Source organism: Crassostrea angulata, chromosome 10 (genome assembly GCF_025612915.1).
Source record: "Crassostrea angulata isolate pt1a10 chromosome 10, ASM2561291v2, whole genome shotgun sequence".
Classification (NCBI taxonomy): Eukaryota; Metazoa; Mollusca; class Bivalvia; order Ostreida; family Ostreidae; genus Magallana; species Magallana angulata.
The window spans coordinates 9430466-9448267 of record NC_069120.1 but is presented as its reverse complement, the minus strand read 5'-3'; the positions used below and the strand labels follow the sequence as shown (position 1 = coordinate 9448267).

The following is a 17802-nucleotide window of genomic DNA, read 5'->3' as shown; positions in this document are numbered from 1 at the left end:
GTATAGTCCTATGCAAACACTGAAGTTACAAACATCAAATATTAGACATTTTGCTTCATTTAAACATAGAAATTGTATGCATTTTAATTAGGGGTGTCAATTTACTGGGACAGTCTGGTCAAATAATGTGGGGCTTGATTCAAGCAGACGTTGAGTACTCATTGATTTATTTAAAACAGTGTGTCCTTGCCCGATTCATTATCACGTGAGCTACAAAGTCAGACAAATAAATCCATCAACGAAAATAATTTTATAAGATATTTAAATATCCATGTGTGTGACTTATGGTCATAAAAAAGTATAATTTATGTGATTTAAAGGGCCCTTAACCTTCTAATTTGCTACACGTTTACAAAATTGTTACTGGCTTACATGATGGAGTTCATCATAGAGGCCATGGGTTTTTTTTGTTGGTTGTAGCTTCTAATTCTGATTAGAAAGGTGCAAATGTTTGTTTCATAGTTTTTTCTTTATCTAAGGCATGAAATGATGAAGTGACAATAAATCTATAAACAATTATTTTAAGTGACCAGATGAGGAATCAAGTTTTCGATTGTTTATTCCTTGAATGGTGACAGCTTTTTTTATGATTAAGAAAGATCATAGAGGCCATGGGTTTTTTTTTGGTTGTAGCTTCTAATTCAGATTAGAAAGGTGCAAATGTTTGTTTCATACTTTTTTCTTTATTTAAGACATGAAATGATGAAGTGTCAATCAATCTTTAAATAATTATTTTAAGTGACCAGATGAAGAATCAAGTTTTTGTTGGTTTATTCCTTGAATGGTGACAGCTTTTTTTATGATTAAGAAAGATGACAAATATAAAATCAGACATTTAATCCTCATTGTTCTCATTGACAGTGGACAAATTCAAAACATAACAGCATATGTCTTTGTTTCTTTAGAATATTGATTTTTCTTTATACTTTATGTCTCCCCAAATCCAATCTTGTAATTTCACACCATCAATTGTAGACTACAATCCATGACTCAGTTATAACTGGGAGTCTATACACTGATGTATACACACTGAACCACGTCATCACCGCTTCTTAACAAAATGACACCGCTTTGTAATGGGGGATACTCATGTCCGTGTCCTCAATTTGTAAACCTGGGAATCTTTTTAACCGTAGATGATTCCTAAAATAATGTGTACCACTTTTGTCTGTAGGTTCTTTATTGCTCTCTCTCTCTCTCATCAGGTTGTTTCTCTCAACTAAAATAACACTTTGTCCCTGACATCTGAAACACTTTCCCCTTTGTCCTCAGATTGTTCATTACTAGTCCCCACCATGTCCCTCAAGTTGACAGCCCCTGTACCAGTGTCCAATGATTTTATGTCTCTGGGGCCCGCTTCCTTATCAGAAATATCACTATCAACACAGTCACGCATCACTCCATCTACAGAATCAGTGGCAATATTGGCTGTCCCTGATGTCATTTCTGCTAGAGTTGTCTCTCTTTCCATCGATTTCTTCTCTTTAAATTGGTCAAGAATATCACAAGTGTCGTGAAACCTGTAACACAAAAAAAATTCTTTAAATTTTTTTGCATTTAAAATCACCAAGGAAGGATGTTTAGATAGACCTAAAGTCATAACAAAAATTGATGCGCACATTCAACAGGGAAGAAGGAAGCATGCTTCTGCTTTCAATAGTTATTAATTCCCATGATTTTTATGACCTGCAAGTGAGTGGCTTCAAATGGCCTTTTTGTGTATGTGAGATGTATATCAAATGTAGGCCATTCTAGTATTTATTTTTTACCATTGTTTTACCTTTTTCTATTCTGCCAAAAATAGAAACAAATGAGACCATGACACTGATGTCATGGTTGTGGGAATGCATCATTTTCTGTGCACATAGTACTAGAAATCCTACTTGAATTTCAAGAAAAAAACTTTACTCTACCTTTTTCTCAAACTCCTTAGTCTTTTTTTGTGCTTTGCTGACTTAATATGAACTAAAAAAAAATAAATAATAAACATGTTTAATTATACAAATTTTAGCGCCAATATTGAAAGAGTATGAGACTGTATTTAATGTTAGGTAATTTTGTATGAGTTGAGCAATACAAATGTTACACTCTGCTTTATATATAAGCACTATGAACATCGACAAATGTATGATATCCTGCTTATGAGCTTTTTGATGTCATTACATGTACATGCATACTTGTGATAGGTTTTAGACTCAAATAAAGCACAGGGTCGTTAAAAATACTTGTTGTAAGCAACTTTAAGAATTTTATTTGGAGATTTTAATGCATTTAAATAAGAAATCATTTGGGAGACAATGCACGCCTTTAAATGTGATGTTTGGTGTGCAGTAAATCCCAAATCAAGAACAATTTTTGGTGTGGTGAGAATGGAAGTCAACTGGTGAATGATGGCAGTATATGTAAAACAATTCAATCTACCGGACAGATTTTGATTTCTCACAAATTTTCCCACTGTGAACTCCAGTAAGTGGGCTCAAAACTACCGGTATGTGACATTTCATGTAGAGCCAAACATATCACATATATATGACACATGAACATGCTTACACCTAAGCTCTATGAATGTCAATATCTACACGTGTATTACAATCTGCTTATATCTGAAGTGAATCAGAATGAGTTTTTACCAACATCTAACTTAAAAAACAATGAAAAATTCAATTTGCTATATATGCGAGTCCACAATCAGAACCAATGAATTATTGACACAACAAGTGTTAGGTCTTACTGTTCCATTCCTTCCTCATCACAAACGTCTTGTTACAAGCTTTACACTCATTGAACTCTGCCCCATTGTCATACTCTCGCAGTGGCAATGGTTCCTGTTGGGGAACAACACCCTGAAAAACAGGAAGGAAAAATGGATTTAATAATTCATCTACGCAATACAGATTATGCAATCCAAATTAACATGTTTTACAGGGTTGACAGGTGTGTGACTGTTGGTCATTATGTATCGAGTCTCACTGGCTCAGTGGTATAGTCACTGGCCCAGTGTGCAAAAGACTCTGGGTGTGAGTCAGGATTGAGACACGACTTTTCACCATCTGTTACACAAGCAATGTGAATTTTTTTAAAATTATTCCTTTCATTCTTTTTAAATGCTGACTTTCGTATAGAGTAGACCAAGAATATCAGATCCTCAATAAAAAGTTTAAATGAGGGCTACCGCATTTATTTTTAAATAGAAAGCATAATCAATATTTGAGTTTAACTACATGTATTTTGATATCTAATTAACTAGATTAGTCTTTCATTCTGCATCAATAATAAAATCACTTCAATTTTATAACATATACCAGAAATAGTAACTCTATTTTGATTTATAACAACTGACACTACACTTCAGGCACAACATATCAAAATTCATTTTACATAAACTCACATTCATGTAATCCTGAACAATCTGTACGGCAGGGTCGTGAACTTTTTCCGTCCAATGACTGACGTCTGTCGAGTCCATAGAATAAACAGGAGGATAATTATGTCCCTTGTCTAAAAAAATAAAGTAATTAATAAAAAATTTGATTAGATGGTCCAACATCCGAATCAACGAAGAAATTTCTTTGCCATTGAAGTCTGGTTAATTAACAATGCTCACTGCGTAGAAGTCTGTTTTTAATCCAGTAAATCTGTCGTCTGGCATACTGTCTTGTGGCAATCTTCATATTCTCGACACCTAGAAAATAGTTACGTCATAGTAAAACATGTATTTTATTTTCCTAAATCAAACATTATTGAGAAGGTGACCATTGAATTTAATAACTGTTTTTTTTAAATATGCTTGTCATTAAATTTTTTTTTCCCAAATTTTATCAACCAAATGCTGAAAAATTGGATAATTTGCTCGGCTTTGTAAAAGGAACCTTTTCTTGCACAAGAAAACATAACAAATAATGTGTTACAGTAATGAAATATAAGTACAAAATTGTAGTTCCAATGAATAATATACTACCAACCTTTCTCAAATAGAAGTTTTCCCTTTTCAGAGTGTTTCTCTTCTTCTGGAAGGATAAGATACTCGTGAAATTCCTTGAACCCTATACTCTGAAATATCCCTGTAGTGTAGTCTAATTCTCTGTAATAGATAATACACAGTATACACCATTTTTCAAACTTTACTACTTTCTAGCATTTACAAAATATACACATGTTTTTGTGTTTTCTGAAATATTTGATTGTCTGCAAACAATACATTTATTATCTTTTAACTGCAAAAATTCTTTATCATTTATCATTTCAACTGAAAAGTACTGTAATTCTAGTAAAAAATGTATTCTTCTTTCAAAATTTTTTATTTTCAAAAATTTTCTCTATGGCTGCATTTACTTTATAATTACTGAATTCTCCTCCCCTAAAGAATACCGTATTTGTGTACTTTTCATTCACTAAAACTCTGATTCAAAAATGAATCTTTTAAAAAGGAATGACTGATCATAAAAAGAAAAATTTGGGGCCTTGGAATGACAATGTATGAATAATGTAATGAAGTTCGAGGTAAAACTGTGTGACTTTTGACCTGTTTTCTTGTGTCCTTTTGGCATTGAACTCTTTGTGAAAGTCAAGTAACTCTTGGATCAATCCTTTCTCTATCATGGTGTTCACACGCTTGTTTGTACGATCGTCCAAAACTGAAAGCATCACATAAAATTAATCCAAGCATTTCAATGTCACAATACATGTATATTACAATAGCCTATCCAAATAGTACTAACCAACTTCTACCAATTCAATAGATTTGAAGGGTTATCCTGCCAGACATTTGGTCCAAAATTTCAATTTTTCATGTGAAGCATAGAGGAATTCTACAATAATTTCTTCAATGGTGCAATACAGTACTGCACTGGCCTTGATCTTCATTATGGGAGTGGCTAAGAAGTTAAGGTCAAATGAACACATAATTTCATTTTCTCCTGCTACATTTTCATTAGTCCTAGATGATACATCTTCCCTATATTGAGACAGAATTAGCTGATTGATAGATTACAACAGAACTGCTGTCCATATAGCACAGATGCTATTGATGCATGAAGATAGCAGGAGTGAGCTGTGAGAATGCTTGAAAGAATGCAATACACTATCCAACAAAGAAACATGAATAAGGCATTAATCATAGTGTTCAGTGGGTACAATTTGTCTCAATATTCAACCTGCTGAAATCTGATCAACTCTAGAGCATCCCTTAATACAAATATTCCATTGTGTCCTATTGACATCCAACTTGCAATTTCCATCAAAGCAACTGCGAAATAAAATGAGGGTAAAAGATTACCCAATTAATCTTATTGATTGTTGCAATATGGAGAGAATCAGAATGTCTGGACATCAGAGGGAGAATTGGAGAAATTTACTAAAAATATGCAGAAGGGGTACCCCGATTTAATTAGGTATTTTTCTAATTTGGAGGGCAGTACAAGACATCTGTGAAAATGATATATACATGTATTATGGATCAAAATATTTCCACAAAATGTCTAGCAAGGTCCTGTGACCGCGTAGTTTTTACGGTGCTAGAGATTTCTTCTAGAACTGCATCGGTCGTGTGCAGTACGAACCGGGTGAGGGAATGTTGGTGCAAAGGGTATAAGGTGTAGGCGCGCTGTAGGCCGTAAAAGGTAACAACGAAGGGTAGGTTTGCCGTATTCCCGAAGGTCCACCAGTATACAGTTCCAGAGAAATAAACAGGCAATTGATGCAGGATTCCGTTTTTATTGGTCGAGACTCAACGATGGCAACTTTACAATAATTTAACAGGCAGACATATTAAAAACAAGTCGGATATGGCCAGTAGTGGCCTCTGGACTCAAGGCTCTGGGCAAGTCGGACGTGGCCGAGGCTGGCCGCCGTATTCCAGACTGACGATTGACATATTGTACATAGCTATATATAAGAATCTGAACAATGAGTATAAATTGACAGGTGATGACATAGGTAAGCTGAGTGAAAGGTTCACAGATATAAAATAATTAAATAAAGTCAATGAGTCTTTGATGTCCAAGACATGAAAAACTGATAATTGCACAATGTTGTTTTAAGAGATTAGCAAATCTTGAGACATGCCACTCTGTCTCTTTGAAATCACATATAGAGTCCAAAAAGTGTCACTCTCTAAATAAACTTGTAACTTTGTAAGAAATAAATTGTGAGAAAATATTACGAAACAGATGTTGAATTTTAACAGTAAAGTCCAAAATAAAGTTATAATTAAACAGTGAATTTTGCACGGTGATAGTCCCTCCAAATTAGAAAGCCATACATTTCAAAGAAAAATAGTATCTTTCACATATGTATTGAAATTAATATTTGATTTTTGTGAGAAACCATCATAATATTTAATTGGAAATCTATCCAAAGAAAAGTGTCTCTCTCCATGCTTTCATCCTTGTCTCTGGTCTTACCACTTTGTTCACTTTGGACCCACAGTACACAAGTGTTGGGATATCTCAGCTCCCCCACACTAGAGGGGCTCTCTATCCTCTGGGCCTTATGGATTTCACTCATGGGAGTACCATGGACATCGAATACTTCTAGGGCCCTGAAACCACAATCAAACAGCATGTATTACATTTCATTGAAAGAGGAGTATATTCATCTATTACTATAGCACTCCTTAACTGGAAATGAAATATTGATGCAAATTAGACAATTAAAATGATTGAATACATTTTTCACTGGATTGTGTGTGATCCAGCGTACTGGTTGGCTGTACATTCAGAAAAACAGGCGAAAAAAGATGTCCTTAGTATAGCATTTAATCTGTTTGATGTTGTATAAAATTTTATTTTTCATGCTATATAATCATAAATCCACATTTCTGATGCCATAATAACATAAAAAAATTAAAAGGGCTCTCAGTGAAAAGGCAAATGATTATCTTAATCCCCATAAAAAGTATAATGTCCCACTCTACCCTGCGATAAAATGCTTTACACTCAAGATGATATGTAAATTTTCCTAGTGATGTTCAAAGACCTCATCTTTATCAGTCTCCTGGCATTAGTCATACCTTCTCAAGTAAACATTTAAGCTTAAAACTCATTTTACACCAATTATGAAATGTGATATTTACATAAGTTATTTCCTGTATTTTGATTTTTATATAAATCATTTAACTGTTACTAAGAGCTTTAATGAAATGGTTTTTTAACAGGTTAAGGTTGGTGGTTAATCCTACGTATAAAAGAGAAAGTTCTAGCGGAGAAAATTATAACCATTAGACTGGAATGCACTGTACCTAGCTGGTATAACTCCCATACACTGGAATTCAACAAAATAAATGTTTTATTTTATTTAAAATACCAGTTTGTCATTAAAAATAATGTACAAGTTCACAAAAAATAATCTGATCGAAATGACTTTAAAAAGATCTGCAGTTAAAAATGGTCACCGTAAGTGTGAAGAATTTGAACTTATATAGTACATGTAATGTATGCTTCACCGTATTTTCACAAGTTAAAAAAACACTAAATTACTGAGAATGGTAAACTGTTTTTTTTCACCTTTCATTTAGAGATACATGAGTTAACCTATTAAAAGATGGTACAAGTAAAATCAGATAATTAATGTAAAATGTATTCAAATAGACTAATGTATGTATTCCATGTTCTACCAATAGCACTACTCCTAATTTGTGGTATTGTCTGGTTAGACTCTTGACCTTGGCATAGAAAAAAAATGTGTCCATCCCAGTCTACACTTATAGGGGATAGCAGGTCTGTCACTTCTCATTATCAATGCAGCAGAAATTAATAACTGTTACTGCACATATGCTATTATTTAAAAATTATATTAATATACTTATTAATTATATTAAACATGGATATATAAACATCTGTGTCCATACTTTAACATTGTAACATTTGATGTTTCCTAACTTGACATTATCTCTATATAGGTAAATTTATTCTTAAAAATTAATTATAAAAAAGTAATTAAATTTTTTAAAGAAAAAAAGTTTCATGAATTGCACCATCTAACCTTTGATAACTACAAAATATCAACTTAAAACCTGTCATAAAGCCAATGAAATGAACATGGATTGACTTTAACAATGACTAACTTGTGTTCATCTAAAAAATGAATTTGATTCGAGGTGTAAGAGTGCTGGTTGTTCTCGCTTGTCGTTAGGTGCACTCTACTGTCCTCGCAGGGACGCCTACATAACGTTGTAATTTCTAAATAAGAATATTTTTGTCTGATCCATGTCTTACGAGAGGAAACTTCATTCATTGATATGCTAATGATCTGCCGATTGCCCATAACTCACACAAAACCATGACTGACTGATCCCTTACCGTCGCAAAAATAATTTCGATACATTTATTTCTCATTGTTACATAACATTACCATAAATTATCCTTTGGTTCTTCTATTTAAAATTCAAGACAATTGAACTGAATGTGAAATCAAAGGTCTGAAACTGTAATGGAAAAGAATCCAAAGCAAAGGGGGGTGCACTTTACACCACATTTCTCAATCTCATCCCCCTTTCTAAGTTTTATCTCTGTCATCTACTAGCATTTTCAACCTGAATGCATTTTCAATTTTCGTGCCAGTTTAAATCAACCTGCTCACTGATAAACAATGCGTAATCATGCCTCAGCATCAATTAAATCCCCCAGTCTCTTAGTGTCGGCTTAAACAGATAGAAAGTCACAAACAGAATTTTTTTTAAAAATCTGTGAACTGAACTGTAACAGATCTTAAATTGAAAAACAAATGCACTATTAACATTCAATTTAAATTAGATAATCTTAATTCAATTTTCTCTTTGACCACAAATTTTTCAATCCCTTATACTATACTTGATAAAGGTCAAGATATCAGATATTCTGATCAAAGAATATGACTGAAATCAAATACATTCATTGACCCACACTTGTTTTTGACCTCACTGATTCAGAATTAATTGCTACATAGGTTTATGAAGGTAATGAGTACTTTCACACTTCCAACGATGGGCATTCATTAACTCTTAAAAATCATTTAAAAACAAGAAAGATTTGCAATCATAATTAGTAAATACATTTGTACTAAAATCGAATAAAAAAAGAAATATTTGCAATAGTCAGTAAACGACCCAAACATTTCATTTTCGTCACAGAAAAAATAGAATCCCTGAAACTTTCTACAAGCATTACCTATATGACTGCTAGTACCTGAGCAACTTGCGCCTGTTGTTTGGGTGAGTACGGCTTGCATACACTGGGTCCACTTCCTGTAACCTCTTGTATAGAGTCTCCGTGTCCAGATCTTGGTAGACGCTGTCTCGCTCCGTCCTCGGGCGATTCGTCTCCTCGCCATCTTCCTCCGCTTCAGAGACACCAGAATCTTTATTTTCCCCAGCTTCCTTTACATGCTTTAAGTTTTCTGGCTGTTGCTTGACTCTTTCAACATCCTTTTTTAAGAAAAAAAAAACTCCTTGAAAAGTTATTTCCCTTCAGCTAATTAAATACCATAGATATAAGAAATGCAGATAAAAAACATATATCATTTATCAGAGAGTTAGCTAATGAATATTTCTGACATACAAAAAGAACTGTATGCATATATGCATGATAATTTAAATGATGATTGATAAAGAACTTTGTTTTAATGGGTTAAAATTGTCTGAGAGAAAAAAAGGTTAATTAATCTCAGACATGCAAATATTGTACTTTGGTATTCCTAAAACGGATCAAAGATGTGTGGTCTACTAGTTTTGATGTAGTAGTACTGAAAATGCTCATATGAAATTTGTATATTCTGGTAAAAGTACACCAATTTAAAAGTAATCAAAAAGCAATGAAAACCAATGACTTAGTTAATTATTAAATGAATATAATGGATTTAAGTCTTTAACCAAAATCTTAACTTAAAATCAATGATTTTTAGTCCTAAATGAAGACAGTACATAAGATGCAGTATGAAATAAAATGTGTTATTAAAACAGTAGACAGAGTAATTGATAGAAATGAAGAGAGGGGGGTCGGTGTAAGGGTTCTTGGTTGTGATTACAATTCCCCTGAGTTGGCAGTTCTTGGAGTCAGTGTGAAGAATCCATTGCTGCACGGTTCTAAGCATGACACCATAAACTGATGGTCAGGACAAAGGCTCCATTATCAAGGTGATTAAGGAGGGGCAGGGGCTTTGAAGATTGACCTGTGGAGTCAGCATGACCACTAGTGGGTCATTACATACTTAGGATAATCCCTCCTATAGCTTACTGACAATTAGGACAGGGGCACCGTAGAAAATCTAGAGAGGACAACAAAGGGAGAGTGGGGACATAGACCAAGGGAGCCTGGGGTGTGTGGGTGTGGGCAGGGGATAGATACCTGTAGCTAAATATAAATCTGATGTAATCGATATTCTTCTATAGGCATTCTGATCAAAGTTGGTACATGAATACATTTACATTAAGTACTACTGGTAGACATTATTTCAAAGGCAAAAATGCGGGTCATTTATGGATCAAAATGTATAAACACTAGATGGGGGAGGGGGAAGGGGCACTTCTCATTAATACATTTTTTCTTGCAGAATAAACAAGGAATAATAAACCATTGTCTAATTTTCAAACAACCAGCAGCACACTATGGCCTACTTTATACATATCTTACTCCAGAAAAAATATGATTGGTTAAAATCCCTTTTGTCACAGCTTCCCGTTATGAAAGTGATCCTTCGAAAAAATACTTAAGCCTCATTGTAAAGATAGAACAAAAGATATCATAAATAGAGCCCTCTTTCCTCTGACTCCCCTATGTTATCTCAGACTCACTGGATTCTTCTCGACTCACTGAGTCACGTCCATCCATTCATTATACATGGCCCACATCTTGGGGGTTTATAATAAGGAATTATGACATGGTTATACAAATTTCCTGATAAGTGTATTACAAGTTCTGCAAATTTACTCCAAGTGCTTGACTATTAATTCCCTATTAACTTTAACAACTTCAGTATGACTATCAGATCCCCTCGTCAATTCTAATTGCAGTTCAGCAGCTGGCCCATCCTTCAGCAGGAGCTGGGCTACTGATCTCACAGGTTGCTTGTCCTTCCATCCATCCTTTCTGAGAAAAAGAAATGGCTTCTTCATTAGCAGCCACAGTGACTGGGGATGATTCTCCTGATAACAAGTTTTATTCATTTATGACTTTTAACTTTCTCTAATTACAGCTAATTCTCTCCAGACCAAGAAGTTGAAATGCCCTCTGCCTGACGGATACATGTAAAACAACTTAGTGCACCAGACTGAAATGACCTGCAATGTTTTTAAGTGTCAGGTAGTTGTGTATTTTTACAGCAACCACATGCAAACAGTGCTAACCCCCCTGCCGTGTTGAGCATCAAATGTTCAGGTTGATTTGTACTCAACTGGTACCAACCTGGGAGGCAGCCACTTTCAGATTTTCTCACACATTTTTTATTTCATTCACAAAGTGCTTCATCTGGCTTCCAGCATTCAACAAGTCTCCTTCCAGACATCTGATTTATCCTAAAAACTTTCCAAAAAATGTCACTCTCTACTCACATCTTTTAAGAAATGCCATAGAATAGATGGTAGATGGCTGTAACCTCGTTTGAGAGAGAGAGGAGAGAGAGAGAGAATTATTCATTAATCTCATGAATTATTGTTATGGTAATTAATATCTACAATTACAGGCTGCTTGAAAACATGGCTTAGTGTAGGGGTGAATATCATTATTTGGTTAATGGAAAATTAAGAAAACTAACGATAAAACGAGTACCGGTAATACTGATAACATAATGAACCACTAACAAAATGAGATGTTCATATGCCACTTCCAACCCCTATAATAGTGACATACACTGAGTTGAATGATTATGATTGCCACCATTACGATGACTGCAGAGACTTGATAATTCAGTGACCAAATTAAGAGAGACATACTTCTAGACACACTTTGAAATCCCTCCTGCATATAGCACAAGTTTAATCCATTGTCTAGAACTTCATTTGAATTCATGCATGTACTTTGTCCTGTTTTTCCCAACCGATTTGAAAATGACTTCCCATGGTTATCAGACAGTGCTGTGTTTAATTATATGATCCACAAAATAAGAGCATTCCTACGCATTCATTTGTGCCAACACTGTACTAAAACAATGATTTAATGCATAATCTATCAGAACTATTATGTAAATTGTATATATCTATTTTAATTCATACAGTAGACATGGATAACTAATTCAAAATCCCCATCATTATGCACTAATATACCTTTGAGCTAAATGTACCGTATTTGAATAACACACCTATAGGCAAATCTAAAAAAAAGTTGTGCACTGTAAAATTCATTTTTTCAAAACTTTTTGTATTGTTTAAAGGTACATGTAATGAACATTTTAAATATTGCATATTAATATGAGCTAGGAAGAAAAATTCAAAATCCATCGAGTAAAATCTAAAGTGAGGCTAAAAAAATTGGGGGAAGTGACCCAGCATCAGTCAAAGCAAATTATCTTTATTTGTACAGTGGTGACAAAGCAGAGATTGCATCTGAGCACTATATGGACAAAGCCAATTGTTCATTGTCATCTGCTGGAAAACCTTAAACTTCCTTAAATTATTTCCTTAAACGCACACAATTGCATAATACAAACAAGGAAAATAATAAAGTTAAAGATGTGTATTGAAATAGCAATATTGCACCTGCTATTTAAAAATCCTCTGTATCAAAATACCACCTTTTCTCTGTTGATAACCTAATTTAAAATCTTTATCTCCAGGAAAGATTTCCTGAACCCTCGAGATGCACTGAGAGAGTGACGTCAAGTGTGTCCCTCACTTTCTAATGAGCACTTCACATGAAGGACTACTTCTATATCATGACAGATACATTTCTATGATAACTGGGCCAGAATTGAGAATAATGAATATCAGGATGAAACTTATCATGTGGGTTTTTTGGGGAGGGGATTTATGATTTCCACCTCTGTCCTGTTTGCTTGAACAAAAAGAAACCATACAAACTTGATAACTTACCAGTAACACATCAAAAAGAAAAGTCAATCCTATTCCATCATGCTTATATAGATAAACTATTTTAACAATTTCCTAACAATAAATGTATCACAAATGGTGATTTTATCACTGCATACTGCAAAATATAAATTCTTCAGTGTGCAAAGAAATACATGTAAAAAGAGAGACAGACAGATAGAAGGAAATACATATACATGTATACGTGTTCTCAACTTACCTCTGATTTGATCAATGTATTCCACAGCAAGGACTCGATGTAGTAATTTGTTCCTCCTACTATAATAGGCATTTTCTTGTCATTTAACAGTTTTTCAATCTAATATATTAGTTAATAACAATAACATAAATAGGAGATTTTATCCGGAAAAATCATAATACAATTATATTACTGGTAGTTGTTGTGGATTATACGAGTTACAGCTAATAAGTACCTGAGATATATTCCCGAATGTTGAATCAATGACATTATATTTGGGTATTTGAATACCCTATAGGCACCATTACTTAGAAATAACAATTTCCCATTTGAATGAGCACTTGTAATCATGGTCCATTCTTTATAACACACTTATATTTAACAGTTGTAGTCAGTCATTGATAGTTTTTAACACTTATGTTTGTGAAACAGTCCTGAAGAAATCTGGTGATATATATCAGAATGAAACAAAGATATTGGAAATTCAATGGCCGAACATTTTGAAGAGGGAGAGCACGTATATGCTATTATTGTATGTATTTTGAACGATTTGGATAAAAAAGACATTGATGTCAACATCCTAAAATATAAATTTCTTAAATGTTTAAAATGCAATTTTCTGCCTTTTACTATAATCTAACTCAAAACTACCCAGATACATGTACCCAAGGTCACAGAGAAAAGTATAGTGTTCTCAAGATTCAGTTCATGGTAAAGTTACTTTAATAAAATTACTGTAATAAATAGCAAATCAAGGATACAATTGGAAGTGCCTTGTTTCTGAATTGGTGGACATGGTGATTCTCCTCCAGAGGACTGAGGTAGTTGATCATGTGATGAGGACATATCTCTTGCTCCTCCACCGTGACCTTGTTGGTCACAATATCTAAGCCTTTGTATATCTGCAATTATCACCATGTTATCTAATACCTCAAAATATCCCACCCTTGCATTAAAATAGAGTTTACAAATTACTGTTACCTTCTATATCTTAGACATCAATACTGTGGCTTTGTAAAAGTAAATTGGAATTCCTAACTTCTGTTTCTCCATGCATTTTAACCTCTTAAGGTATAGAGGTTAAAATGCATGGAGAAACAGAAGTTAGGAATTCCAATTTACTTCAGATAAAAAAGTTTCACTGTATTTTGTAAACATAATTTCTTTAAGATATCTTACCTATCACCTTCCCTGTAATAGTTGTCTTTATCACTTACAGATAAAAAAAAGTGCCCATTTAATTAATCTGCATTTGCACTACCCGTTATTTCACAAGTCACAAAACATTGTTCCTGGTTCTCCTTTCCAACACTTTGATTTTCATAAATATCTTGGTGTCCAAACTCTATTTCACCATAGAATATTTTTTCCAAGATTTCTGTTTTTAAACACCTCATCTATCTCATCATGTTGGAAGACAGTTCTTAAATAAAAAATTTATAAGGCACTTGCATTGCAAACATGAAAGAACCAAAATGCTAATGTTAAAAATCTGTGTGCAGAGTTTTGAAGAGGTCTGAATAGACCAATGATGTCAGATTTTCCAACTAAAAACTCCAGCAAGTAATAAGTTTTCATTCTTTTGTAAAAGTAAAAGGAGTGAAGTTTCAATGAAGACATCTTACAAATTTTCCATTATAATTTGCTTCTCTCTGACAGGTATATTTACTATTTTAATAAATATGGTAGTCAAAAATTGATGGAAAAGGAAACCTGGAACATCATATAATAAACAACTTTTGTAAGTCAAATGTAATGGCAATAGTCAGAGAGCTTATATAGATTTCAATGCTCAAGACATGTTCATAGAATTTCTTTACACAATAAAAATTAAGATGTATTGCAACTGTTTAGCACATCACACAAGCGTTATTAAAACATTAGCTCTTTCATATCCTCTTTCTTACATTCCAATCTTTTTTTTTGTTCTCAAGAAAAGCATAAAGAACAAAATAATAGGTCACAATGGAAGGTTTTTGCTTGCTGTATTTCCCATGTTAAATGATTAATTTAATAACTTCAGGCTACATATACATTACTGTTTTAATGTTTACCAACACTCAAACAATATATCCAAATCTTTCCTTCTTCCATCCTATACACATTTGATTGTACTGGCTCTGACAGTAGCATTGTAAACATAGTATGGTAAAAAGTTATCAGCAACAACCTGTTAGATTTAAAAGCTGCCAAAAAACAGCGACAAATGGAGGACTTTCTGATGTCTGTTTCACAAGTGGGGACTAGTCGCCCAAATTGAATATAAAAGCCCATTTGAGATAAAATATCCCATATGGAATACATGTATAAATTTGATGTGCAAAAAAATAGATTTTTTTTCTTCTTAAAATATGGTAAATCTGCATTAGAATAGATGACTGATGAATGATGTAACAATTTTTGGTGAACCGTATTATTATGGAAATCGATCCCTCAGTATATCCCAAACTTTTTGGGGATCAATCTTACAAACTATATGCTTATAGGAAAACTTGTTAACCAAAAGTTGTTGCATTTGATATACATTGATGGTAAATAATTTTAAAAATTACCAAATCCAAAATTTAATTTTTTTTCACTTTTAAAATCTATATCCCATTTTGGCTTTTATGTCCGAAACGGGCTATCTCCCATTTGGGCGATTGGTCCCAACCTAAAAGCTGCCAAAAACAGGGTATAATGCAGGGTATCAGGAGAAAACGTACCCAGGAGAAAACATACCCAGGAGAAAACGTACCCAATTTCTAGGGTACGTTTTCTCCAGGAGAAAACATACCCGGGTACGTTTTCTCCAAGAGAAAACGTACCCAATGAAAATCATAATTATACTACTTAATAGTTTTTAAATACTATTTTGCATAATAAATGTACAGAAATGTAAGAATTTTATAGATATATGAATTTAATACTTTATAATTTTAAAGGGGTTGGACATATTAAATAATTTTCAAATTCTACTTTAATGCATATTTTAATGCATATATGTATAGAAATATATTTATTTTATGAATGATATCTTTATAATGATTGTAGCAACTTTTATTTTAGTCCGAAATAAAGACCTGTCATAAAGTGTTTTCAGTCTACTTCTTCTAATTATCCATATACCGTTAGCCTTACCGATTTGAGTTTCTCTATGCGAGATACCCTGATTTTAATTATAGTGATAATCAATTAAATACTTGAGCAGTTAAGATTATGTAATATTATGTAATGCCTCCCCCTGCAGGAGGTAGAAATATTCACCCTCCACACATTATACATGTCAGTGGCGTCGGAAGCAAATTGACTGTTCAATGTTACATCTCGTATTAGTTTCTATATATATGAATCAAACAAATATTTAAAAGACTTGGACTTGGTTATATTAAGCAACCTTGTATTATAGATAATTTTCAAAAAGAATGGTGAAAAAACCCCCGCGATATCGACTTCTTGAGATACTCATCATTTAGTTCTTCAAATGAGATTGCAATAAAAACTAATAATTTAACGGTTTCATTAATGGTGGATTAATTGTCGACAAATTAAACTGCCCAGGCCATGTTCGTGTATGATATGTTACAAATTATTGTCTTAATTTAAGTACGTGACCATGGTGACTATGCATTTAAAAACAACAGCAACAAATGATACAAATATTCATGGTATATTTTATTTTCTTTCATTTAAGAATATCTATGAAAACCATTATTTATTATTTTCATAGGGTACGTTTTCTCTTGGAGAAAACGTACCCGGGTACGTTTTCTCCTGGAGAAAACGTACCCTATAAATTTCTCCTGGAGAAAACGTACCCTATAAATTGGGTACGTTTTCTCCTGGGTACGTTTTCTCCTGGGTACGTTTTCTCCAGCATTCTAATGCAGGACCTGCTGATGCCGTTCCACTCAACCCAAACTTCAAAAAATGAAGCACGGTAAGAGTAGCTGTGAGTAAGTTGAAGCCAGATTTTTAGCGATACGAATATCGTTTTAAGATGGACTGTATAAAGTATTTACTCCCGAATTCTACTAATTTGTGGCTCCTTTACAGGGTCTTCAACTCATCACATACATGTAAGGATTTTTATTGTTGAAAAATATGCTTAAGGATGAAAACCACCTGCATAGAATCTGTACTGATGATTTCTCCATTAAACTTGCTTCCTATTTCTAAAGCTAATTTTGATTTTCCAGTACCAGTAGCTCCAAGAATGAATACAACTGGAACACGCAAAGGTGTTCTGATGGAGGCTGCCATATTGAATTCTAATATTTGAACCAAATCCGGAGTCTCCGGATAGTCAAGTTATATCGTACTTCAAATTATTCGTATCTGTCTGCAGGAGTTTACTTTTGAACACTATGCAACAATATTATCTTGGATGTTTATTTTACTTGTTAACCTATATTATATGAATTACAAATGATTGTTTTGTTCGTTATAATTCTATTTGAGATTTGATTTTGCCATTTTACTTAAAAGGCACCAAGAAAACATATTTTTGGGGTAAAAAATGTTCCATTGCTGGGCGATTCCAGTTATTTGTGAATTAGACTAAGCAAGTTTTAATAATATTAAGCACACAGCACAAAAAAATGAAAACTTATATTAAAATTCGTTCTTA

The 17802-nt window shown here is 33.4% G+C and overlaps 1 protein-coding gene across 1 annotated transcript; it reads right to left on the bottom strand.

Moving 5' to 3' along the window:
• Positions 1-754: 754 nt before the first annotated feature.
• On the bottom strand, positions 755-17455 carry LOC128166877 (tRNA dimethylallyltransferase-like). The gene is made up of 12 exons (XM_052832314.1): positions 17298-17455; positions 13955-14095; positions 13215-13313; positions 9162-9400; positions 6402-6538; positions 4523-4634; positions 3963-4081; positions 3605-3682; positions 3389-3498; positions 2732-2843; positions 1914-1965; positions 755-1520 (listed from the first exon to the last, which is right to left on the bottom strand). Exons 1-12 carry the CDS (start codon positions 17433-17435, stop codon positions 1220-1222), a joined length of 1638 nt encoding a protein of 545 aa, XP_052688274.1. The 5' UTR covers positions 17436-17455; the 3' UTR covers positions 755-1219.
• Positions 17456-17802: the final 347 nt, after the last annotated feature.

What these genes read in the sequence shown, in the direction of transcription:
- LOC128166877 (XM_052832314.1), bottom strand. Translation starts at nt 17,435, where the DNA reads ATGGCAGCCTCCATCAGAACACCTTTGCGTGTTCCAGTTGTATTCATT. An exon ending in AACAGGCGCAAGTTGCTCAG is followed by an intron (nt 6,539 to 9,161) that starts GTACTAGCAGTC and finishes TTGTGGTTTCAG; the next exon opens with GGCCCTAGAAGTATTCGATG. An exon ending in AAAACTTCTATTTGAGAAAG is followed by an intron (nt 3,683 to 3,962) that starts GTTGGTAGTATA and finishes ACTATTTTCTAG; the next exon opens with GTGTCGAGAATATGAAGATT.